General features: G+C 48.8%; 1 protein-coding gene across 4 annotated transcripts in view; it reads left to right on the top strand.

Moving 5' to 3' along the window:
• The window catches only part of DPF3 (double PHD fingers 3), a 257,321-nt gene that overhangs the window by 129,743 nt on the left and 100,772 nt on the right, over positions 1–26,806 (top strand). For all 4 annotated transcript variants that reach the window (XM_032837279.1, XM_032837280.1, XM_032837282.1 and 1 more), the window contains exons 4-5: positions 16,742–16,869; positions 24,319–24,414. In XM_032837279.1, coding sequence (XP_032693170.1) covers positions 16,742–16,869; positions 24,319–24,414 — 224 coding nt within the window. The remainder of the gene's footprint in view (positions 1–16,741; positions 16,870–24,318; positions 24,415–26,806) is intronic.

The raw sequence follows: 26,806 nt of genomic DNA, 5'->3' as shown, positions 1-26,806 counted from the left end.
ATCGCAGGCCCAAATGTGGCTAGGGGTGCCCATATTGGTGTGTGTGGTCTTGACCGCACAGGCAGCCCCAGGGAGCTTGGTGGAGATGCAGAATCTTGAACCTCACCCCAGACCTGTCAGAGTCTGCATTTTACCATATCCCCGAGGACTGCATTCCCCACGAAGCACACTGAAGTTTGGGGAAACACTGGTTTTAAAAACTCCCACGTGGCCAGATCAGAAGTCCGCGTGGCATGTCACCCCTGTTTCTTTATTAAATATGAGCAATTATCAATATGAACAGTTTATCTTAGAGGTGGGGACTTCCTCCTTCTTTGTTCCAGAATCATTGATCCTGTTTCTTTGGAAGAGCCATGGATGAGTGCAATCCTTACTGGGACCGGTTTCATTTTACCCCTTCCGGGGCTCTGCAGGAGGGGCTGTAGTGGGAGGCTGACTCCATGCTGGGTCTTCTGTGCAGATTTTGAAGGGAGGGTATTGCTGATGTGTCTGCCACTAGCTCGGTGTGTCTTGGTGGCGGAGCGTGTGAACCCTTTGGGTATATTTTCCCATCTATACACGGGCACAGTGGTACTTGGTGTTTCCTAGTTGGGTTTCCACTTAACCATGAGGATAACCTAAATCATATGTAATAGTATTTGCCCCCCCTTTTTTTTTTTACCGCCCCTCCCCCTTCTTACTCTTTTAATTAAAATTTTGAAAAATTTGAATAACCGACACAGTCACATGTTTTGACATTCCAAGGATAAAAAGTGTATATTGTATGCAGAGTGAAAAATGAGACCTAGTCCTCAAAGAGGCAATCAGGCCCATCAGTGGCAGCATTTTTTTCAGACCCTTCAAGAGATTGTCTATGTGCACACCAAGAATTACATCCCTGTGACCTTTTCCTCGTTTTTTGACATAGCAGGCCACCTTGTGTTTTGCCCGTTCCAGTGAAAAATGTGCCTCAGGCATCGCCCGTATAAAGAATTTCCTCATTCTTTTTTTACACTTACACAATATTCCATTGTATGAATGTACCACAACTATTTTAACCAGGTTGTTCCCAATTTTTGTCTCCAGTCTTTCCAATTTGCAGTGAATATTTTCATATTCATATATGAATTTATATTAACTTTCATATGGGTGGACATCTCATATGCAGCTTGTCAGTTTAAAAGATTATAAATACTTGATGCTGATTTTAAATTGTTAATCTTTGTTCTTAACATGTATACAGAAAGTTTTTTTTTTTAAAGATTTATTTATTTATTATAGAGAGAGAGAACAGGAGCAGGAGTGACAGAGAGAGAGGGAGAGAGAATTACAAGCAAAACCCACACTGATCCTAGATGGAGCTTGCTCTCACGATTGCAGGACCCTGAGATCATAATCTGAGCAGAAAGCAAGCATCAGACGCTTAACTGACCATGCCATCCGGGTGCCCCTCGAAAGTTTTCTTCTTCTTCTTCTTTTTTTTTTAAAGGTTGTATTTGTTTATTTGACAGAGAGAGAGAGAGATCACAAGTAGGCAGAGAGGCAGGCAGAGAGAGAGGGAAGCAGGCTCCCTGCCTAGCAGAGAGCCCAATGTGGGGCTCGATCCCAGGACCCTGAGATCATGACCCAAGCCGAAGGCAGAGGCTTAACCCCCTGAGCCACCCAGGCACCCCTAGAAAGTCTTTCTTAAGAACACTTTGTATTAGACTAATTGGATTTTCTTTTATGGAATTGAAGACATTTCATGCTGTTAAATACCTTAAACATCATTAACTCCAATTCCTTATTTTATGAGGTTCAGGCAGGTTAGGACACTTACTCAAAGTCACACAGTAATTCCTGTGGGAACAAGCAGAGAATACATGTTTTTTTATTTCTCTGTTCAGTGCTTTTTCTGCTTCTTTGCATTGTTCATAGGTATACTAACTTAAAAAAAAACCTTAACAAAGCTTTTCCCTTAAAAACTTTATGATTAGAAAACTAATATTTAAATGATTAAAATGGACCCAAGAGATACTTGGAATTCCTTTAGTTATAAATGTCAAACACAGAATCCAACCAGCCTACGGTAGAAAGAAGGGAAGTTGGTTCATGTAATGGTAGATCCCAGAGTTGTCCTGGTTTCAGGCATAGCTGCATCCAGGGGTTCAAACATTGTAGTGAGGGCTCTGAGCCTCTTTCCACCTCTAATTCCCTCCTCCTTGTGGGGCAGACAAGGTGGCCATCCAGAGCCCCAGACTCAGCACTCCTTGGACTCAGCAGAAAGCAGCAGTCCTCTTCAATAGCTGTGGCAGAGAATTCCTGGGAAGGACTGATTAGCTGACTTGAGTTTGCATCTACTCTACCAATCACTGCCACCCAGGGGATGGGGAACTCTGATTGAATCACCATCGTCATCATCATAACCAGTGTCTGAACAGCACACTGTAATTTACAAAGCCCTTTACAAAGCATTTTCATTTATAGCATTTCCTTTGGTCCTTACCATAGCCCTGGGAGGTAGAGCAGGAAGGAGGGATCAAAGTGGAATAAGCCCACTTTATATGTTAGGGAAATCAGGCTGCGGACAGCGCCAAGCCGAGCAAGGTTTACTGTGCTGCTCACATTTCTGGGAACTGACAGTCTCATTGTTAGTGAGACTGAGGAAGAAGTTATTTTATGAGCATCTCGCCCTCTTGTCTACAGACACGTACTTTGAGCACACTGGCCTCCCTGTGGCTGAACATGGAGCAGCTGTCATCACAGCTGGCTTTGGACTTGCCCCATCCTTGGACCTGTCATGGCCTATGGGTGGTGGGAATGGGAAGAGCCCCAGGGTTGGGAGTTTGCTGGAGCCAAGTGCCCACCAGCCCATCATGCCTCTATCTGTGATCCTTTGAAAGGTGTCCTTGGTCTCTGCCTTTGAACTTGGGGCAGAGGCTGAGGTAGATGTTCCAAGTCTCAGGCTAATAAAGACCTAGCCCCTGAGATGTCTAGAATCCTGGGGGAGGACCTTTCTGGGAAAAGTGAGTGCCAGCTTCTTGAGGATGGGCTCTCAGAGGCATATCCGTGTCCCAACGTGGCAAAAGATCTTAAGTTCGAGGGTGTGTGGTTGGCTCAGTCAGCTAAGCAGCTGTCTTCGTCTCAGGTCATGAGCCCCATGGCGGGTTCCCTGCTCAGTGGAGAGCCTGCTTCTCCCCCTCCCTCTGCTTGCCTCTATGTCTACTTGTGCTCTCTCTCTGTCAAATAAATAAAAACTTAAAAAAAAAAAAAAAGATCCTAAGTTTGTTGGGCTCACCCAAGGCAGGCTCATTCCTTTGTGCCAGCATCCAGGCACTGAGAAACAGTAAAAAGCCAGGCCTGGAATAAATAGCTCTTTCTCAGGTGAACTTGTTTCTCCTCTTTGGGGAATCAGATCTACGGCTAAGCCTTCGGAAAACAAAAACCCCCAAGCCATGGGGCAAATGCGAGTCATTTCCATATGCCGTTCTGAGTCTGTCCTGGGGACTGTGTGCTCAGGCTGCCCCTCACACCGGCAGCCTCCGCAGAGCATCAGGGCGCGTCTAGAGAACGCGAAGCAGCACCGTCACTCTCTTCCTGGAGGTGCCTCACGTTTGAAGTTGACTTTTTCACACAAGACAAAATGTCAGAAAAGGGCCTTCCTCCAGGGCCTCAGCTAGCCCGAGGGGCGCCTTTGTGCGAGAGTGGGAGACGCCCCCTCTGGCTGCATGTTTGCAGAATGTTATCCCTACTGCTGGCTGAGCAGAGCCCAAGCTGGCTCTCAGCCACTGTCCCCTTGGCATGTCCCCGCCTTTCAACGGCTCTGCCCACTTTTGAGTATGGCTCAGGGTAGAGTCATAGCGAGGGTCCCTGGAGCATTTGCTATAAACTCCTAGGAGGTGGCGACAGGCAGTTGATTGAAGGAAAGCCCGCCTTCCCAGGGATAGAGGAGCAGCTGAAGGAAACGGATGGGGGGGAGACACACTGCCGTGGGATCGGGTCTAACCTTTTGGAAGGTCGGTGCTTAGTACCTATCAGTATTTAAAGGACACATGAACTTTGGCCTAGAAATTCTGCTGCTAGGAATTGATCCTACGGATAAATATATACTCCAGATGTGTGCGGTCATCCATTGTGACATTGTTTGTAACAACAACAACAGCAACAAGAAAGAATGGGAACAGCCAGAAGGTCCGTTGATAGGGGACTACTTAAATATATAGTATATTCATCGAATGGAATACTATTTTGGCTTTTAAAGAAACGAGTAGAAAAAAAATGGAAAGATGTCTAAGATATATTGTTAGGTAGAAAAAGAAAAGCAAATTGCACAACATTATGTATAATCCTTTTTGGGCAAACCTTGCTGAAAATCGATAATCAATTTGTCTAACCTGAGCTGAATCTCTTTAAATTTATGGAAACTAGAAGACGAAGTTTATGTTGAAAGAAAACCAATGAATGAACCAATCAATCCTTGGCACGCCTCCACTACCCAGCGCCTAGGATGCCATGCTGTCTTCTCTCTTCCCTCCCAGGCTCCCGCCGTGAGTCTCCTGAGGTCCTTTTGACAAGCTCCAGGAATGTAGTTATGTCTGTGATGCTCGGAGCCTCCCCTGGGCTTCACCCTCAGCACCCTCATTTCCTCAGGGGAGAGGGAGAGGAGTTCCCCTGATCCGTGAGAGACGGGGGAACTGGCCCAGAGCAGAATTGTCTCAAGGCATGAGTTTCCTTCCATGTCAGGCCCCTCAATGGAAAATGAGGAGACGCCACAAGCAATTTATCATGCCAACACCCAGTTTGTACCTTCTGTCTTCCTTTGTGTCCCTGCCTGGATCCTGCCAGTGGTAGGCAGCTTTTGGCAACAGCAGCTATCAAGTAAGAGCTGTCCTTGACCTCAGGTCTTCAGAGCTGAGGGCTCTGTCAGGAAACCAGGTCAAGGCAAGAGGAAGGGGTGTAGATTAAGGAATCTCGAGGGACCTTGGGGAAGGTCTGAGGACAGGGCTGCAGAACCGTCTACCTCTGGTTTAGCCCCCGAAAGGCACAGAGCTGGTCTGGGTTAAGGACGCATCTCGGGGCGGGGAGAGGGGAGGCGGGATCACTGCTGCTGCTCAGTCATTGTTCAGGGCTAGATCACACACCGATGGATTACCCCCCCACTGCCCATCCTGCTTTCCTCATCCCATCTCCCTCATTGTGACTATGACATCCTGCCTGTCTTTCTGTACTACTTGCTGAACATAAAAATATGTCTGTATGAGGGTAGGATGGGGCTGAGAGCTGGGGAGAGCGCTCTGGGTCCTGAAAACATTCTGTGTCCCTGGACCTATGTGCTTCTCACGCCTAACATCACCCCTCCAATCTGTCTTGAATAAATATCTTGCAACCTCGTACTTGCCTGGGCGTCTGAAGGACAACACATACAACATTATTTCTCTCCGCTGACTGACAATGGACTTCAGGGTTCCCTGCAGCTTGCACTTGGCTGCAGAGGGGAACGCAAGGTGTTTCAAGACGCAGCCATCACAATTCAGGCAACATGAAGACTGGGGCAGAGGCCTGGTGCCAGAAAGGGGCCTCCCCTGGACCATTTCCCCAAGAATGGAGCTCTGTCCTTGCAAAGGGGGAGCCAAGCTGGCAGGAGAGAAAGGTGGATAGTAAATATCCACCAGAAGGCCCTGGAGCAGGGCAGATGTTGGGCAAAAGCCAGCTGATTAAAAAAGAGGCCTTTAACTTCACTTTGTGTTTGTGTGTGTGTGTGTGTGTGTGTGTGCGCACGCGCGCCCGTGTGTTTGAATGAAGAAAAGAATAAGACTGGGAACAAACTTTTCCTTGTGTCTCTTTGGATTAAATGCTTGGATGGTCTGTCTAGATCAATTTAGCATCTTCTAACCCCAGACCTTTTGGTACCCCTGGTCTAGGGGAGACTTTATCTTCGTTTTAGAGGTTGGGGAACTGTGGCACTGAATTAGGAGGTTAATTTCCCCAGGGAGATCAGTGGTGAGGCCAAGGAGAGAACCCTCAGGGAGAGCCTGTTGGAACGGGCGCCATGTTGCTCCAGGACCCAACACACACATTCACGGTGGTGTTCCCACACCAACAGGACCTTTATAACAGATGTTCTTTCTGCTCCTGGAATGTACCTGAGGCCTTGTAAATCCCTTCTGCTCCAGGATACATGGGGAGCAACCCGGCTCTTTGCCACCCTTGCCGAATTCCAAGGGTGGTGGGAGGGAAGGCAGCCAGGAATAATAAGGTTCTGGTTCTTTCTCTAGGGTTTTTTTTTTTTTTTTTTTTTTTTCTTTTTCTCCCCTTTGGCAGCCACTCAATGACTGGAGATGAATGACCCGGATGGTCACCACCCACCTCATGTCGTTGGGGGAACATAAGCAGAAGGGCAGGACCCCTGAGGAGACGGTAGGCTAGGGTGCCTCAGTAGACCAGCAAGCGAGTCATGGGGACCCTCCGAAGGGTGCCCATCCCCCAAGGGGCGGTCCAGGCAGAGAGGCTTGAGTTCTGCCTGCTTGGGCAGGGGTGGAGAGGCCCGTTTCGCTGGCCTAGGGTGCTGTCCCCGCCGCACTGAACTGCCAGCACTCCACAGATGGGAGCAGGCTGCGGCCAACTTCCCCAGCTTTTGCAAATCCTGCATCTTAATTAGTTCCCTACTGCTTTTGTACATGGCCCACATTTTAATAGTCTCCAGGCTTCTTCCACCATTTGCTCTCTGATGTTCGGCGTGATTTCTCTTCTCTTCCACAGAGTCCCCCTGACTCCTCCAGCACCCTCCCAGTCCGGGAACAACTTAAGGGACGCCGATGTGCCAAGCGTGTAGCCTGAGATTGATGAGCCTGTCAGCGAGCTCCCTCTGCCCCTCGCCCTCCGCTTCCCCCGGGTGCTCCTCCCGGGTTGAGCCTGCAGGGGGCTGAGGGAGTGAGAGGGGGCAAGGTGGGAGGCCAAGGAAGGGATCCATGGAGCCCCCAGCCAGGTGTGAGCCAGTGGACACCGTGACCTTCTCCCGGCCTGCGGAGGAGTCTTGCTGTGTCCTTCTAAGGGGGAAGGACACTCCGGCTCCCACCCGCATCTGTCAGTGCTTATCTGGCTCGGCGCGGGGGGCTGCCTGAGCTTGGTACAGCTGGGAGAATGGATGCCTTCAAGTGCATCAGGGGGAAATGACCAGTCATTTATCTCCTTCCTGCAGTGTCACAGCCTGCAGCCATCCATCCTGGAAGCTTGCAACAGCAGCTTCTTCAGCTCTCGTTGGCCTCAGGAGCAGGAGAGCTGGGGAGAGGTGGGCAGGCCCCTCCAGCCCCCCGCTTCATGCTGCGACTGTTCGCGCTCCCTTTGCTTTCCTGGCAGTCTGGGGGACCGAGCTGGTGCTGTCTCAGGCCTGCTTGCAGTCTGCAGGGCTCCGGGAGCTGGGGCTGGCAGAGGACATGGGTGGCAGCCAGGAGTGAGCAGGGCAGCATGCCCAGCTGCTCCCGAATCTCCGTGATCACGTGTGCTGTCCCCCTACCCCCCGGGGACACCACACTTAGAACACGGGTCATCAGCCCGAGGAGCCGCCCTGTGACACCCTGCCCGTTCGCTGGTGTCTTTCCCCACTGGGAGGTACAGTCCACACTTTAAGGGTAGGGACCCACCTGTTTCTTCATGTGTCTCTCCAGCACCCGGCAACAGGCTTGGCACATAGCAGGGGGACAGTAAAGATTTATGAAAGGGATGGAGGAAAGGTGCCAGTGTTTGGTCTCAGGCTCAGAGAACACGGTGTATCAGACAGCATGCCCGTTTCACAGGTGAGGGAGACTGAGCAGAGAGAAGCCCGTGGCAGCTGACCCCTTGGGCTTCCTGTCCGGTTCCAAACCTGGGCTGTGAGGCCTGTCCCAGGTTTGCCATCTTGCCTCTCTTCGATTTTAGGTCATACGGGCCTTTCCTGTGCCTGACTGCTGTGCTCTGCAGGAGAAAGGGCACCAAAGGATCCCAAGGCCTGGGTTCAAGTCCAGACCCCTCCACCCAGGGGCTGTGTGATTTGGGGCAGTTATATAACAGCTCTGGCCTTGGTTCTTTGTCGGTGAAAGGCGGACCCTGGCAGCTGCTTTGCTCACATTGTAGGGCTGTTCTGAGAGTCCCCAGGGAGGGTGGATCTGGAGGGTTTCCACGGTGATAGCGTCGCCATGCTGTGCTGCTGGGTGGGCCGCAGGGGTCTCGGCTAACACCGTGTATGTCCCCTGCACAGTGACGTGCCCACTGCTTGAAGAGTGTGTGCTGGCTGGCCTGGAATGACACTGCATTCTGCCTTTGAGTCTTTTAAAAGCCCCAAGTCTGGAACCTTCTACACTGAGGAGAAAAGACCTGGCACCTGGCTGTGGGATCCATCTCTACCAGGCCCACAGCTTAAAAAAGTCACCCCTTGTGTCCCAGAACTCTGGCATCCATTGCCCAGGGCACAGAGGTCAACTTGGAAGGCTTCCTTCCCACTTTTACTGACACCTGTCACCCCATGGTGTGGTAGGCCAGGCCTATTCGACAGGCATGGCAAGGCCGTGTTTGCCCATGGCCTTGGCTGGTTTCTCTTCTTCTGGAAAGCCCTTCCTCTGGGGACTTGCTCTAGTGTCCATATCTCTGCCCCTCGGTGCTGGGCACCCGACCTCTGTACCTGCCCTCTGTCCTGGTTCACTGTATGGGGATGCCCCTGCTCAGGGGTCAGGGGCCTGCTCCAGACCCCTACTGCCCTCTGGATGTTTCTGGAAACCAGGGTGTGAGTGCCACGAAGACAAGGCTCCGGTGGGTCATGCCCAGCCCTGTCCTAAGCACCGGGCCCATTGGTGGGCTCCCACCCACATTGCAGTAACTCCTGATCGCTCTCCCCACTCTGCCTTTCCTCCTTCAGCTGTTTTCATAGTGACCCTCTTAAAATACAGTCACTCTTTGCTCGAAACTTCCAGTGGCTTCTGATCACACTCACAGTGGCAGTCAACCTCCTCTCAGTGGCCTGCATGGCCTTTCCAAGGCCCCTGTAACAACTCTGGATTGGTCTCCAGGCAGATGGGCCCCCGGCTTCAGGCCATTGTATTGATGTCTCCTTGGCCCAGCACGTCCTTTCTAAGATATCAGCGTGCTGCCTTCCCCTCTCCTCAGGTTTGTGTTTTCCTGGCCGCATTTCAAAGTGTAACAGACCCCCCACTTCCCCCAATACTCCAGCATCCCCTCCTCTGCTCTGTTTCCCCCCCAAAGCACTGATCATCTCTTGTGCTCTAGGTCTCACTCATTTGATTTTAGGTATTGTTCCCCCCCTTCCATAACTTCCCTACGAGAATACAGTTTCTATGAGGGCAGGACTTTTCCTCTCTTGTTCACAGCTGTGTCCTCAGCACCTAGAATAGAACCTGGTGCATAGTAGGTGTTCAGTAATGGTTTGTCCAATGAATGAATAGGGCAAGGAAGGCATTTTCCATGCAGTTCTGCTGTGATTTCCAAATCTGCAGGACGGTGCCCACCCTGGACCTGAAGCAGGGCCGGCCTCTGGCGTTCGAGCTGGGTCTCACCCGTGGTCCTCTCTGTCCCCAGCACAGCTCTGAACTCAGCCTCTTCACGGCTGCTCTCCCTGGGCCCATGCCCCAGCTGGGGGAAGCTGGGCCCCACTGGTTCCGATGGTTGAGAAGATCCGAGGGTTAAGACCTTGCTGGGAAGTGCCACAACTTTGTGGAGGCAAAAGGGAGGGCGCTCACGTTGCTTGAACATCATACCCCTGTGCAGACACTCTGTGTCCTTTGGCTCCGTTGGCCCCACAGCAATGCTGGGAAGTGGGGTGTGATCCCTTAGTTTTACATACAGAGAGATTAAGGCCCAGTGTGTGGTGTTGGGAACTAGAGCCGAGCTTCCATTCCAGAACTCTTTCACTTTTCTGGTTATCTCTACCCCTTGGACACAAGGGAGATATCACTCCTGCACAAGCGGCCACCATTCCTCCCTTCCCCCACCATCCCGCTAAGCTGCTTTGACCTGGTCTGCCAGCCAGCCCAGTGGTGAGCTTCCTTTGGCCATGTGGGTGTTTTTCTGGGTCTCCGGGGTGGGGAGATGCTTATCTGAGCTGTTCACCCCTAGGTGAGGGGGTGCACGAGGGCCCATCCTTGCTTGCGGGCTGGGCTGTGAGTGGATAGGCACGCCAGGAAATGGGGGGCAGAGGCCATACGGGGAGACAGGCAGCCCTCCTGCTGTGTGGCTATCCTGGGATTCTAAAACAGGTGGTAACACGGGCCTGCAGGGTGCAGCCTGGGTGATGGGTCCTCATCGGGAGCCTCATCTATTTTAAGCTTTATGAATCACAAAACAGGGAGTCAAGAAACAGGGTGCCAAGAAAACAGGGTGCCAAGAAAATGGCACCCCCTGAGGAAGGAGCAGATGGTTTCCCAGGCCTACCACCATCTCAGGAAACCAGGGCTTCGGTCTGTCCCCCACCCCGATCTCTTACCCCCATTCTTTCTCCCCATGAGTCTGAGAGTCTGAAGGGGATAAATGAATTAATGACTCTTAAGCTCCTGGCTTCTTGGTGTAAGTTGATGTATAAATCCAAGGAAATAGGATGAGCTTAACTCTTTACACTAATAAGTGCTCGGAAGTGAAAACTGCACATTTGTATTTTTAAAGAAAAACTAGAGGCAGGTAAAACAACAACAACAAACAAAAAACCAAAACAAAAAACAACCAAAAATCTGAGCACTCCTGATGTAGCAGGAGGATTGTCTGCCATTGTCTGTGGGGTCTCTCCCTCCCTTTTGCTCTGTTGCTCTGGCTCCAGGCCCCTGCGTCACGGAGAACCCGTGATGGATGGACGGATGGATGGGCCTTGTCGGGGTGTTTCACCACTATTTCCCTCGGGGCAGACTGTCTGTTGGCAGAGCACAGCCTCCCGAAAGATGGTATCTCTTGCAAACTCGACAGCTAACAGACAGCTCCTCTCTTTGTATATTTCCCCAAAGAAGAACTGTCTTAATCTGTTTTTTATATGGCATATTTTATTATAATCCATATATGACTTGCAGGTTCCCAGTCCTCCACCCTGAGCCAAAAAACGCATGAGGAGTCAGAGGTTCTGGGAGCCTGTGACATCCAGGCGTTTGCATTTTTAAATGGCCTGGGATTTAATTACTCACTGTGCTCCCATGGTGCACTTTCGGGCTCATCTTGCCTGCATCCTGTTAATGAGCTCCAACAACCCAGCAGAAGCTCTGCTTTCAGTGTGTTGGGTGGCAGGCTTGGGGCACCTGTGTCAAAAGCCCGTGGCTTTGATTTCCACCCGAGAGGATGGCTGCCCTGTCCGCGGCCCTAGATAGAAGCCACTGCTCTCCTCTGACATTTTTTCTTCTTCTTTTTGCTTCGATTTGTGCATTTCTTTCTTTCCTTCTTTCTCTTCTTCTTCTTCTTCTTTTTTAAAAGGCTTTCTGTGCTTCAATCCTTGTTTGTCTAAGAGGTTTTTTCTTATTTGGAAACCGATTTGCTTCGGTTTGCACAGAAGCTGTCTCTGGTGTGATGGATCGTGCTGGAAGTCACCCAAGGAGTATCTCTATTCCCAATTAGAAGTGGAGGTAGAGCTGCTTACAGGGGCCCAGGGAGGCGGCTGGCTTGGGTGACAGCTGCTGCCGCTCTGGAGAGAGTAACGATCCGTGGGTTTATATCCCTGTGTATAAAATCAGGCTAATTTAAAGATGAATTATGTGTGGGTTTTGGACCATTTTCTTTTAATGTTAAATGTCTGATGGCTCTTGTCAGGTGATGTGGTCCCCAAATTGGTGCGAGGGTCAAAATGAGTACACGTATAAAGAATGACTAAATCCTATGTTAGATGGAATGTATTAGAATAAAACAATCAATGAAATCCCTAAGGGCTCGATAGGGAGCGTGCCTAGGATGCACGTTGTGCAAGAGCTTGGACCTGTTACCTTGTTTTCCCCTTCACTCTGGGACCACCTGTGCTCAGGGGCCAGGGAATGTACCCTTTGCTGGTTTGCTGGGAGGGCACTGGTTAGCCTATCATTCTGACCTTGCAAACCTTACCCAGAATGCTTTGAAACCAGGGTTTGCCAGTGGTCAGCTAAAACGCTGTCCTGGAAGGGTGCTCCCCCGGGGATGAAGAAGGCGACGTTAAGAACCATATCCTTCCATTTTGGGGGAAACAAAATCATAGTACCTGTTACTTTTAAGGGTAGAAGCCTGCACCGATATGGTAGCCACTGGCCACATGTGGCTGTGGAACCCTGGAAGTCTGGCTAAATCTGAATTGAGAGGCGCTGTCATTATTAAAAGAACACCAGATTTTGAAGACTCAATGCAAATCAAATAACGCAAAATATTGAATTAATTTCTTTATACTCACTACATGTTGAAATGATAATGTTTTGGATAGAGTGGGTTAGAAAAAATATATTAAAATTAATTGCACCTGTTGCTCTTTTCAAAATGTGGCTGCTGGAAAGCTTAAAATTATGTAAGTGGCTTGCATGATGTTTCTATTGGACAATGCTGCTGTACCACTAAAATTAGAATTATTCTAACTTCACACTAATAAGCGGTAACATTTATAGGGCACTCGGACCATGCCAGGCTCTTTACGTATTCAATCTAATTTCAAATTATGAGTTTTGAAGAGAAGAACCAAAACCCAAACAGAAATTGATATACTTCATTTTCCGCTGTGTTTCCATGCTTCTGTGCTGGTTTTTTGTGGGTCATCCAGTTTCTTTATGCGGTGTATTTATTACCTTGTTTCATTTTCCCATCAATATTATGAAATACTGTGGCCATCCTCAGTTAATATGTAAGGAAACAGAGACTCAGGGGTCTGAAGAACTAGCCCTTTGGCTAATAGTCCTTTGATTAATACATGGCCAGACTAGAGCTTGACTCCAGGGCCATCTGGAAACAGCACTTCTATGAGCCCATCAGATATTTTGGTAATGAGGCAAGGATAATGCCATGGAGTTCCTCTGTGACCCTGGGAAGGGCTCCTTATCATTCTGTGCTACACTTTCCTCCCAGAGGGGTTGGACTCTAGATGCTCCTGGAAGTCCCTGGAAGTCCCTTCTGGCCCTTTACCTGTAGGGAGCCCATCTCGCTGTTCCTAATTTGGTTCTTTTGTCTCTCTTGGTGCTTCTACTGTGCCCATCTGGTAAATGACCAGAGGACCCAGAGAGTGGAATGAATTGTGGGAAAACAGGATGGAGGAATATGGAGCAGAGGAGGAAGACGGACTTGGAGGAGGAGGAGGAAGTTCACAGTGGATGGAGAGTTCCGTGGGGGTCAGTACTGTTGCAGAAGGGGTGAACCCCACTTGGGATGTTCATATATAGCAGAGCCCAGAACCATGACGCAGACCTGCCTCAGCCTCAGTAAAGGACTGTCTTTTATCTTGAAATATGAAGTCTATGGAGAGAGTTTGGGGTGCAGTGGAAAATGCACAAAAGGTTTGGGAAAGGACTTTTTGAGGAAGAACCAAAGAGAGACAAAGCAATGTCTGTACAAGCTAGAGAGTATGTGAACGGGTTGGGGGGGCAGATTGGGGTCAAGGCTGGGCTTTGCCCCCAAACAGCTGTGTGATATTAAACAAATTCCATACCTCCCTGAGCTTCGGCGTCCTCATCTGTGAAATGGGATAGTAACTGTGCTCACCTCTTGGGGCACGGTGGGGATTAAGCAACACACAGCTAGGGACAGCTACCGCATATTCATGTGTATGGAGCCGTCCCCGTGGACACAAGCATATCAGTGCTCGCTGGGGCTCAGCCTGGGTCTGCAAACTGCTGATAAGGATGCATCAAGTGGGGCTCCCATCCTGATCTTAATGGCATCTAGGAAATACCAACTGGCTGCGTTCTTGTTCTGCTGTGTGGCTTTCTGTGAATTACGGAACTTCTCTGAGCCTCGGATCCCTCATTTATAAAATGAGGTGATTAAAGCAGATGATCTGTAAGGCTTTTTTTCAGCTCTCAAATGCTGTGCGATTCTGGAAATAGGATTTATTTAGTGTTGAGAGGCTACGGGGAATACTAAGATACGAACTTCAAATATATGTATATATGATTACCATAAGTTAAGAGGACGGTGACCAACTGTTCTCTTCTGTCTGAGGGCAGGACACGAGGAAACATGCTTTAATTGTTTTATGAGAGATGTTTGGAAACCTTTTTTTTTTTTTTTTTTTTTTTTGACTTGGGAGAAAGAGTGATATGTCATCAGAGCAGGCTCTGGGGTCGCACGCTCTGAACTCGTTAAGGCAGACAGTGCACTATTTTCCCGACACTCAACTTCAGTGTAACTGACTTCAGTTACTGACTTCAGACCCATCACCTGGGTCTTCCCTGACCCCCTGATCTAGAGCAAGCCCCCCATTGTATTCTCCCTTCACATCACACTCTGTTGTTTTCCTCCGCCGCCCGTAGGACAATTTGTCATTCCATATTAATTTTGTATGCCGTGTTTAATATCTGTCTCTTTGGACTGTAAACCCCCTAAAGGCCAGGACTGTCTTTATCTGGTACACCTCCTTGGTGCCCAGGGGAAGCACCGCAGTTCTTTGTGGAATGAATATGTGTGTGGATGAGTTCCAGGGCTGGTTGATTTGGTGGTAGTTTTTCTTTTCTTTTCTTTTTTAAAAAATTTTATTTATTTATTTGACAGACAGAGATCACAAGTAGGCAGAGAGGCAGGTAGAGAGAGAGGAAGGGAAGCCGGTTCCCTGCTAAGCAGAGAGCCCGATGTGGGGCTCGTTCCCAGGACCCTGAGACAATGACTTGAGCCAAAGGCAGAGGCTTAACCCACTGAGCCACCCAGGCGCCCCTGGTGGTAGTATTTCTTGATGGAGGTGGATGGAGGGGGATCCTGGGTTTGCTGAAGACCTTGTCTCTCGAGGGACTTTAGATACTGTTTCTTCTTCCTATTGGCTTCTTCTGGGGGCTGGTCTCTTGTAGGTATGGATTTCTTCAGTTTTAATGAGATGTCCTAGTGTCCGTTTCTTGTGGACTGGTCAGCCTGCCTCTGGTCCTGGAGAGATGGAAGGGGTAGGTAGAGTTGCATTTGAGTCGCAATGAAGCCCGGCAGAGCAGGGTTTGATTTTGCTGGTTATTTCCATTTCTGCCCTGTCCCCCTGCCCCCCACCCCACCCACTCTTCATCCTGGGGATCTGACCTGGGCCCTAGGAAGCTGACCTTGGTGTGCTGTGTCAGTGAGGCTGCCTTGCCCCCTGGTGTCTAGTTGAGGTTGGCCAATCAGAAGGCAGAGCAGGAAGACAAGGTTGGAAAGAAAGAACTTGGGCCATGTGCCTCTTTACCTTGGTTCTCTCTTTCATGAGCTCACTGAGGCTGCAAGCCACAGATCCCTCCGGGTTCTTGCAAATGCTCTCCCTCTGTCCCCTCTGTCTCCCTCTGTCTAGGAAAAGCGGTGGTAATGGCGCCCCATTGCCAACTCCCAGGGGTGCTTCACCTTTCCGTGTAGTTCCCTCACTCCTGTGCTCAACACTGTGAATAGTCCTACACTCCACTCTCAAATCCCCCATGCACATGGGCCATTCTCTTCCCCGGGCTGCTTTCTAGGGCACCAATCCCTCATATTCTTGTCTTTATCTTACCTGATAACAGGACAGGGGCCACGCATCTAATTGCCAAGGGGGTATGAGGTACGGGATCAGAGAAGAGATCAGAGGAATGTTTCTTAGCAAATCAAAACAGGATCCCCCGTACCTGAGGCTTCTGCTTTTAGTATAACAAAAGCAAAAATAATATCCCTGCGGCGCCTGGGTGGCTCAGTCCTTAAGCATCTGCCTTCGGCTCAGGTCACGATCCCTGGATCCTGGGATCAAGCCCCACATCTGGCTCCCTGCTCTGCGGGAAGCCTGCTTCTCTCTCTCTCTCACTCCTCCTGCTTGCGTCTCTCTCTGTCAAATAAATAAATAAAATCTTAAAAAAAAATGTCCTTTTGGGTTAAGAGCTTGGGGGGTATCTTGAGAAAGGAGTTCAGCTTCTTTCTCTGGTCTCTTTCAGACAGGGCTGACTCTGGCTGCCAGGACTCAGCTGGCCCCATGACCTCAAGCCCCAGGTAGCCGACCAGACTCTGACCTTTCCAGAAAAGGTGCCCTGTTGTGCAGGTGCTGCAGCTCCCAGCCACGGAGCTGGGGTCTGCTAAACATCTGTGCTCCCTAATCCCTTCCTTTGGCTTTGGTGGTCTTTGTATCCCTGGAGGGGAACAGCCTCTCTGAGGTCGAAATAGTTTTTCATGGAGCATCCTGGAGCCGGGCACCCAGCATGGCTGAGGGGAGGTCATGGAGTTGCCAGACGAGATCTGGGGTAGAGGGAGAGAACACTAAGATTTGAGACTAATGTTGGTGTATTGCTATAGAATTTTCAAAATACTTTCATGTAAGGGGCATGTTTATGCCCCACAAAATGGCCCTGTGGGGGTACTGGCCATCGTTGTCCTCACTTTGTGGATGCAGAAAAGGGCTCCGGGATCGTTGAGTGGCCTACTCACAGTCACTGTCTGTCTGGTGCCCTTCGCTCTCCTCTGAGGCTACGGACAGGGTTGCCATTTGTCTCTGGGGCTGGAAACAGGAGACGGGAAAGCCAGACCCAGCTCCGGGGCTCCTGTTCCACCCAGAGGTGAGGGCACAGGCTGCCTCTAGCCCTACCCAGAGCGCCAGTTCCTGTGTGCTCTCCGGGGCCACCCCTGTCCCTCCTGGTCCTTCTGTCCCCCCTGCTTCTAATGGCCTGACCCCTGCTTCTCTGTCCTTACTTTGCAGAAGTGGAGCTGCCCCTGAAGAAGGATGGCTTCACCTCGGAAAGCACCACCCTGGAAGCCTTGCTGCGGGGTGAGGGTGTGGAGAAGAAGGTGGATGCCAGAGAGGAGGAAAGCATGCAGGAAATACAGGTATTTCTGCGGCGGCCATGGGGGGGTGTGTCCAGAGCGTGGGTGCGGGGCTTGCCGGAGGCCCGGGCCGGAGGCGGCTCCTGCTCCCAGGCCGCCTGGTGCATGGCTGCAGGCAGACTCACCCTGCCTTCCTCCTGTAACCCAGCCTCCAGAACAAGCCCTCACCCCTCTCTTGGTGTCCCCATGTGGCCATTCAGAATATATCTTTCCAGCCTGCTGTATGCCAGGGGCTGGGCTAGGTCCCGGGGACACGAAAGTGAGCAAAACAGACAGGAGTCCTCACCCCATGGAGCGGCAGTCCAGAGTTCAGGCTTGAAACCTCGGGGTCGTCTATACCAGCTTGTCCCCCAGGATCCCCCGCCTTCCTCACACCCCATCCTCACACCCTGTCCTCAGCTCTAGTTCTCAGCACCGCCCTCTCCTCCTTCAAGGCCAGTGTAGGCGTCACCCTCCAGGCGGGGCTGGTGGATCCTGTCCCTGCTGGTTTCCCGCCCACTCTTCCCAGTCCTGTGGAGGCTCTCACTACCCAAGATCGCCGTGGTGCACTCTGACCAGTTCTCATTCCTTCGTCTTCAGTCTCTGTTGTAGAATTCGATGGTAGGCACGGAGTATTGTAGTAATATTAATTAATATAAATATTAAACAATAGTATTAATAATTAAATACAATTCAATTATTAAAATAAAATTACATTGATATTAAATGTATATTTTATGATACTTTATATTTTGTGTGATATTTACCGCGTATTACATATTTATTAATTGCATATCCAACGTAATGTTTAGTATTTGCATATTCATTTACTGACGTTACAATTAAAGTAATAGCAGTTACACGTCTGGTTTGCCTCTTGAGTGCCACTGGTCAGTGAGTTCCAAGGCCTCGGGGACCATGTGGTCGCGCTCACCGTTGTCCCCTTGGGGCCTTGCCAGCTCCCACAGAGCTGAGTCTCAACAAAGATGCAAGGTGAAGCCGAGAACTGGCCTCCTTCCCTTACATCCCTGTGTGCAGATGGGTCGTCCGGTCCTGTCCCTGTCACAACACGGCCTCTGTGGGTTTCCTCTGCTTCTCAGAGCTACGGCCCTCCTGAAGGTCCTTAATTGCTATGACCTCCACGTGCCTAATGCACCTTGGAGTCATCTGCCGCCCCCGTCTTTCCATCACACCCAGCGTCTGGTGCATCAGAATCCAGCCCACTGTGCCCGCAACCAGAGGACAGGCTCCTCTCACCGTGTGCCCCCATGACTGCCCCGGTTCCTGGTCGCTGTCATCTCCTGTCTGAACGGCGGGAACAACTTTCTAAGCGGTGCCCCTGCTGATGGCTGAGAGGGAGCCCTTTAAACCGAAGCGGGATCCTGTTTTTCCTGTGCCCCAAACCAGACACAGGCTCCTGTTCTCCCCGAATAAAAGTCAAGTCCCTCTTACCTCTCCGACTCGGTTTCTGGGCCTTTCCCTTGCTCATTTCTGTTGCCGGCACACTGACCTCATTTTGTTCCTTCTAGAACACACCAGGCATTCTGTTGCCTCAGGGTTTTGCTCAGCCTGTCTCCTCTGCCTGCAGGTTCCTCAGCCCAGGCATCAGCTGGGGCCTCACCCTCACCTTCTTCAATCTGTGTCTCTTCCTCTCTGTGAAGCTGACCCAGACCCTGTGGGTACTACCGCATTCTGTGCCCTCCCCGCCCTCCAGATCTCCCGATCCCCCGATCCCCTAACTCTGCTTTCCTTTGCTTTTTCTTTTTCCCATAGCTTTGATCACTATCTACCATACTTTGTAATTGCTGATTTGTAATGTTACTGGGTATTTTCTGTTTTCTTCCAATGGCATGTAAACTCAAGGGTGGGATGATTGTCTTGTTCACTAATATACCTGAGGCAGATAAACAGTGCCTAGCGCTTAGTAGGTGCACAGTAAGTATCTGTTGGGGGGATGTACAAGTGAACAGATTCCTGAGAGTCGCCCCAGGGGGCAATCTGTCCCTTCTCTGACATGTCCTACTTTGCTAGCTGATCGTTCATCCTGAAAGAAAGCTCTGCTTGTGCCCATCCCTTGTTTAAAAAACTTAGCTGAAATGCTTGTATCTTACTGGGTAAATCCAAAATGGTGAGTGTGATCTTCTTGGGCCTCCTCTCTCTGCTCCTAAGCTAGTTTTCAGGCTTATTTTCTTCCACTTCTGTGCTCCCCTGTTTTGCAGTCTTCCTTCTCTCCTTTGTTCCTGTGGTCATGTCATGTCCTTTACTTGGGGGAATCTTTTCTTCTACTCTATATGAATAAATACACCCAATGGTCAGGCTCAGCCCCAATGCCACCTTTCTTGATGGTCCCACAGCCAGAGGGATTCTTCTTGTCACTGGCATTTAGGGTGACTCATTTTCTTCTTTGTTTTCCCTATTCACATTTCTCCCACCTTTCCCCAGTTTTTGGACTTTTCAGGTCTTTGAAGTTAAGGCATATCACATCTGTGTTGTGTAGTTAGTATAATTTCACTGAATCAGTGGATGGGACAGAACCATTGCCCAGACACTCTGACACTCTAGTGACAGAGAGCCTCTTATGCTTTCAAGGTGGTGGGTTCAAGGTCCTCTCAGGCAGTGTTGGGCTAATCTATGGGCCATAGCTATGGAATCATCACCATTGCCATCCTCCCTGATGTGAATAGATGAGGAGAGCATGGGCAGAACATGGGTCTACCATCTACCATGCTAGAAGTGGAAATCAGGACCATAAGCCAAATGAGTTTATGTGTTCTTATCAACTTTGGTTATAAAAATAAAGTATGTATGTAGTAAATGGATTATATTTGTTCATTTTTCATTCATTCATTCAACCAAAGTTTATTGAGTGTCTCCACTGAGCAGGTACTGTGCTAGGTTCTGGGGGGGACAGAGAAACCAAGAGAGAGCAGTCCCTACTCTTCATATTTATATTCTAGTAATGGCAGACAGACAGAAGACAAGTACACAAAGGAAATAATTGCATTTCACAATAAATGACCATGAAAAGAACAGAGTGTGAAGATTCAGTATAAGAGGAGGGACAGATTCTAGGTAGTGTCCTAAGTGAGATAAGGGATTTAACCTCATCCTAAGGGATGAGAAGGAGCGGGCAAAGCAAGAATATGGGGAGGAGATTTCTGGGCAGAGGAACAGTATGCTTGAAGGCCTTGAGATAGGTCTGAGCTTATAGTTTTGAAAGAACAGACAGAAGATGCAGAACTCATGCAACTCAATAACAAAAACCCAAACAATTCAATCACAAAATGGGCAGAGGACCTGAACAGACATTTTTTTCCAAAGAAGATATGCAGATGGCCAACAGGCACATGGAAAGATGCTCAACATCACTCATCAACAAGGAGAAGCAAATGAAACCATAGTGAAATCAGCCCACACCTGTCAGGATGGCTATTATCAAAAGACAAAAAACAACAAGTGTTGGTGAGCATGTGGAGGAAAGGAAACCCTGATGCACTGGTGGTAGGAATGTAAATTGGTGTAGCAACGATGGAAAAATATGGAAAAGTATGATGGTATAGAACCACCAAATGACCCACAATTCCACTTCTAGGTATTTCTGAAGAAAATGGAAACACTAGTTCAAAAAGATGCATGTACGCTTATGTTTGCTGCAGCATTATTTACAGTAGCTAAGACATGGAAACGATCTAAACGTCCGCTGATGGATGGATAAAGAAGATATGGAATACTACTTAGCCATCAAAAAGAATAAAGTCTTACCATTTATGACAACATGGGTGGCCCTAAGGACATGATATTAAGTGAAATGAATCAGAGAAAGACTACCACATGACTTCACTTATTTATAGAATCTAAAAAACAAAACCAAACCCAGACTTACAGATATAGAGAACAGATTGGTTGTTGTCAGAGAGGAGGGGGGTTGGGGTTGGGAGGGTGTGAAGTGGGTGAAGGGGATTATGCAGATTGTAGTCAGTAACATTATATTAATTTTGTAGGGTGACAGATGGCAACTAGCCTCACTGTAGTGACCATTTCGCAGTGCCTACAAATGTCAAGTCACTGTGTTGTTCACCTGATGTAATATTGCATGTCTATTACACCTCGATAAAGAAAAAGAGAAAAAAAGGAAAAAAAGAAAGAAAGTTCATGTGGCCAGAGCAGAGTGCTGGGGTGCCAGGGAGAGAAGGGCCTAGGATGGAGTGGGAGGGTTGGGCCGTGTCCGATGACTCTGGCCTCTCTGGACAAGGAGGAGGCACTTGATTTCATGGAAATGAAGAAGGAAGCCATTTTATTTATTTATTTATTATTTTTTAAAAGATTTTATTTTATTACTTATTTGACAGAGAGAGAGATCACAAGTAGGCAGAGAGGCAGGCAGAGAGAAAGGGGGAAGCAGGGTCCCACTGAGTAGAGAGCCCGATGTGGGGCTTGATCCCAAGACCCTGAGATCATGATCTGAGCCAAAGGCAGAGGCTTTAACCCACTGAGCCACCCAGACGCCCCTGAAGGAAGCCATTTTAACGAGGGCAGCGAATTCATGTTTCCCCAAGATCCCCCTGGCTGCTGCCTGGAAAAGAGACTGGATGCAGGGCTGTGGAAGAAGGAGGGAAATCAGTTAGGAGGTTTTTGCAGTGTTCCAGGCTAGAGATAATGGAGTCTTTTAACGGCATTCCTTCATCTTTTTTAACACAACCACAAACAATTGTAATCATCACTGTAAAGACTGTTTAGAGTAACAGGGAAAAAAGTTATTTTAAAATGTGTTTATTTTCCAGATAATGTCCTTGGACAGGGAATGCAAATATGTTAGTGGGGGTTCAGCTGCATCTTAGTTGGACCTCTGCCCTTGACTCCTCTGCACAGGATGCCCCCTCTGCTTCCTGAGCCCTGAAGGCACACTTTGTTTGTTAGGAACTCTTGGCTCCTCCCTGGTTATGTAGAGAGGCTTTTGGGTGTCAGGGCCACATCGTCGCAGGAAATGCAAACACATTGGAATGGCCGCTGTCACATCAGAGGTCTGGGGCACAGACTAGGGGTTCTCAAGATGCAGGGAGACCAACAGGAAAGGGAGGGAGAAGTCCATTTACTTCTGGACATTGAGGCCATGTGGTGGGCAGTGCTGGAGACTAGCTCAGTCGCCTTCACCAGGTTTCACTTCCAACCTGGGATTCAGGTTGCAGGTCAAAAATATCTGCATGACAAAAAATGAGGGCGGAGTCAGATTGTACAGCCCGCCAGAGGCCATGGCCTTTAAATTCAAGATCGTTGGAACTCACCATGATTAAATGACTTCAAGACCCAGAGTTGGCAAGACAGCTGTTTGAACAGCTACAACAGTCAAAACAACAACACCTCATATTTATACCACATCTTTTCACTGAAGTCTGCCGAGTGTTCGACTTGTCATCCTCTTGCCTTCCACTTGTGTTCCCACCTATGGTTCAGAAAGCCAAGATGCAGACAGCGTAGGAGGCCTGATGGGGACCTGGACCAACCTTTCCTCGCTGTGGGCCAGAGGGTGTGTCTCATAGACCGCACTACTTCTGTTAGATGGCTGCGGTGGGCCCAGAGACCCCACGTGCTGTCAGCTGATGGCTTCCCAAGTAAGCCTAGTAGAGAAGCCGGAGGAATATTTACAAGACCTGTTTTGAGCTCTGTGTGAGGATTTGTAATCAGCAGTGCCCTGACACCTGTGACTGGGAGAGAACTCTGATGAGAAGGCCATGGAAGAAGGTCTCTGGAAACTCACCCTTGGGCTTCCTACTTGGAGGACAGCCTGGAGGAATTGTCTGGGAGGCCAATGGAACAGTGATGATGATTCCATGTGTCAGTAAAGTGTGTGCTGCCTCTAAGCCTTTTCATAGTTTGTGCCATTGTCATGCCATCACAGGGGTGGATGCTGATGCTGTTATCCTGTATAATATAGTGCCTGCCCTCCTTTCTAGACTCTTCTTATGCCAATCTCTCCTGAATCACTGAGCTCTAGTCACCCTGGCCTCTTTCTGCAACATGGACAAACCATGTTCCTTTTCCTGCCTCAGGGAGCTTGCTCATGCTGTTCCTTCTGCCTGGAACACTTTTCCTTTCTCCCTGCCCTTGGTCTCCATTCCCAAGGCTAGTCTCTGCTCATCCTACATATCTTAACTCACTTAGGTCACTTCTTCAGGTAAGCCTTTCCTGACCCTCAGATTAGGTAAAATTCCCTCTAATAGCCTCTCGTAGCAGCTTGTACTTGCCTGTCATTGTGTTTATGGCAGTTGTAACTATATGTTGTGGATGTTGTTTAAATCTGTCCTCCCTTCACTATACTGTAGAATCCTTTTAGGTCACCAACTGTAGTTCTTCTGTGGCTTGTCTAGCACAGTGCCTGCCATATAATCAGCACTAAACAAGGGTTTGTTGATCAAATGAATAAATGAATTCCTATTTTATAATTGGGGAAACTGAGGCATGAAGAGGTGATGACTCACTCAAGGTTGCACAGTGAGTCCATAAAGAGGTTTCTAGGGCTCATGACATGGAGTCCAGTGAGCTCCATGCCCCTTCTCCTTATCCCACTTTCAGTCTGGGGAGCTGGGTCCTCTGCCACTATTTTTCATTCTGCCCTTAAACCTAAAGACACACTTACCTGCCCTCCCCTCCCTACAAAGGGAGTGAAGTGTTCAGGTTCCTACAGGAAAGGTCTACATAATATACCTTCAATCTTCAGACACATGGCTGAGAAACAACCAGGAGACTCTGAGCTGATGAACCTGACTTTGCTTTGGCCATGGCTTCACTATATGACCTTAGGCAATTAAAACTGTTTTTAGCCTCAGTTTATTCACCTGTAAAATGGAAATTGGTTTCTCTGCTGCTATGTGAATCACAGATCTGTTGGAGAGAGATAATTAAATTCATGAACTTTAAGCTTCATTACAAGTAATGTGCTGTAATGAAAATCCATTTTTCTTAAAAAAAAAAAAACAAATGATGGATGAATAAGAACAACACATTAATGTTAATTTCTGGCCAGATGAACAGGAAGTTACTTGTTTTCATCAAATAGGGCAGGGTCCCAGAATGGCAGAGAAAGGAGGAATGTATTTTCTTATTTAGGAAAAAAAGTAACATTACATTAAAAAAGTAAATTTTGAAAAACATCTTGGGTCCACGTAGAAAAGTGCTCCTACCAGAGTATACTCTTTTTAGAAAATGCTTTTTGGGTAAAAAGAGTTGAAAAAAGTCAGTGCTCTGGGAGGACCAGGCTGGAAGGGGCCCAAGGGTTTGAGACACTTGTTATGGCCAAGAGCCTGGACTCTGGGCGGCCTTTTGGAGGCCCTGCTCCTCCAGCAATGGCCGCATCTTCACCTTGTTGGAGCACAGCAACAAAACAGACCTCCTGCCCCTGCCTCAAATTACCCTCTGATGGCTTCCTCCTTTGCATTTTATTTCTCAACCCCTCTGTTCATTTTCTTGTCATTTCAGAGGGTTTTGGAAAATGACGAAAATGTAGAAGAAGGAAATGAAGAAGAAGATTTAGAAGAGGATATCCCCAAGCGCAAGAACAGGACCAGAGGACGGGTAAGCTGGGGACAACATGAGGGAGGGAAGAGTTAAGGGAGGCGAAGGCCCGGAGAACAATTTGTTCCCAGACCCAAAGTCCCAGTGCATATCCTCTCATATCCATGGTCTCCCTTGAAGAAGACACTGAGAGGAGGAACTCCAGAAGAGCTCTGACCCCAGGTGATAGCCTGTAAGAGTTTAGAGCGGGCCAGAGGGAGAAGAGGAGAGAGAGGGTGTCCTGAGGGGACAGTGAGGGTCCTGGGAGGGTTGGGGTGGGGGTCCGGGGAGGGTGGAGGAAGGGGAGAATGTGACTGCTGTACCCATGACTTGGTCTTAAAAGAAGGCTGCATTTTCCTGTCCCTGGGGCTGCCCCAGAATCACCTGCTTTGGGGTGTTCTTCACTAGGTGGAGAGTAGGATCACTCTGGGAGAGCATGGCGGCCTCTGCTAATGGTTTCCAAGTGGGTGGGGGATGGGCTTTTGGTGTGGGGCCCCGGATGTGGCAAGAGGAGGCCAGAAGCCTGGGGTGTGGCTGAGGGGAAATCCGTGGTGGAAGGTATACAACTTATGGGAGCGGTGCTTGAGGGGAGGGACCCAAGGCTGAGCGGTGGTGCTCTCAGGCATGCGGGTTGCTCCTCCAGGGTCCTCGTGTTCAAGCCCAAGGGGCTTTTGGCGGTCACCCTCAGGGGTCTGCAAGGGCATTTGACAATGAATAATAATGAGGTGGAGACAGACCTCTAGGGGTAAACTTGCTTGCTGTCTAGAGAATTAGGATTAGGCCTTCTGGCCCCTTTAGGCTGTAGGTAGGACCCTTAACCCTCTTATCCACGGGTGCCCTGCGGGTTGGGGTCCAAGGCTAATCACGGTCTGCCTCCCAATTCTTCTGCTTCTTGGGCTTCAGTATCCATCAGAGTCACCAGGAGAGCCTATCAAATGCAGATTCCCGGACCCACTCCCAGAAGTCCTGATTTAGGAGGTTGAGGTTAGGGTTCAGGAAGCTGTATTATAAGCAGATTCCCAGGTGGCTGGTGTAAGCAGTGGTCCAGTGCTGCCCACATTGAGCTCGGCTGCTCTGGCTTGTTGGCAGGGGCTGGCATTTCTCAGGCCGGGCAGGGCAGCCCTCTGATGTTGGATGCCTTCTCTAGTGGCCAAGCAGCTTCAGCCATGATCTTGTTTTATTTGTTCTTTACTCCCACTTTTTGTTGGTATGTATATTCGATTTTTGGGAGAATATCTGAAAGCAAGTCCTAGACATTTTATAATTTAACCTGCACATACCTTAATGTATTTCTCTAACGAATAGCGCTATTATACCCAATAAAAACAATGACACTTCTAATATCTATGCTCTAGTCCCTGATGATTTCCCTGGATTTTCTCAAAAATGCCTTTTTACAGTTGGCTTGTTTGAAACTTAAGCCTTTTTTATTCGAGACATACCTCTTCCCTGCTCTACCGCCCCCCCCCATGCACACACATATTTTTTTCTCCATGCTATTTATTTGTTGAAGAAGTTGGGTGGTTTTTCTTGCAGAATTCCCCACATTCTATATTTGTGGATGGGTGGTATTTAATGTATCCTCTTCACTTTCTGGAAACTTGATTAGGCTCAGACTATTTGAATATGGGTGTAAATTCTTTTGTGGGGGGGGGCAAGGACCCTTCCTGTGCCTCTTACTGTATCATGTATCACATCACGAGGTATGTGTTGTCCAGCTGTTCTGCTCTCAGGGCTGGGGTGGGGGTGGGAAATGGATCAGTGGATTCAGGTGTTGTCAGCCGGATCTCGCCCTAGAAGGTTCCCCATCAAGTTCTCATCTAGCTGTTTCAGCAACCAATGATAATGCCTAGACTCATGACTTCATTGCAGGCCACAAAGTAGTGAATATCTAATTCCATCATTAGAGGAGGTTTTAGAATCTCTGGACCTTGTGTGAACTCCAAGAGCTGTGTACCACCAGGCCTGCTTCCATCCCATCCCTCAGCTCAAACCACAGTTACTAGGGTAGATTGTGGACAGTGGTCCTTTTCACATCTTCTCCACTCCCATCCTAGATCTAGATGATTGATCTCAGCAGAGCATGGATGTGAGCTGGGTGTCTCCCCTGTAAGAACACAGCAGTGGTACTCGTTCAGTGTGCTTCCTAGCCACCAGGCCATGTGCTGGGGCTCTTTACAACAAGAGCTACACATCGAGGGTGATGACTAGTACTTTGTCCTGCATTCTCGATTTCTCCCCTGTTCCTCATAGGGACATGTGGCAACTGAGCACTTAAAATATTGCCAGTTCAAATTACAATGTGCTGTAAAGGTAAAATACACACCAGATTTCAAACACTTAGTATGAGAAGAATGCAAAGCAGCTCATTAATATTTTTTATATTGATTATATATTGAAATGATAATAGTTT

This window comes from Lontra canadensis, unplaced genomic scaffold (genome assembly GCF_010015895.1).
Source record: "Lontra canadensis isolate GAN:19392208 unplaced genomic scaffold, GSC_riverotter_1.0 scaffold98, whole genome shotgun sequence".
NCBI classification, from domain to species: domain Eukaryota; kingdom Metazoa; phylum Chordata; class Mammalia; order Carnivora; family Mustelidae; genus Lontra; species Lontra canadensis.
The sequence above is the reverse complement of the archived record's forward strand: the minus strand, read 5'-3'. Positions and strand labels throughout refer to the sequence as shown.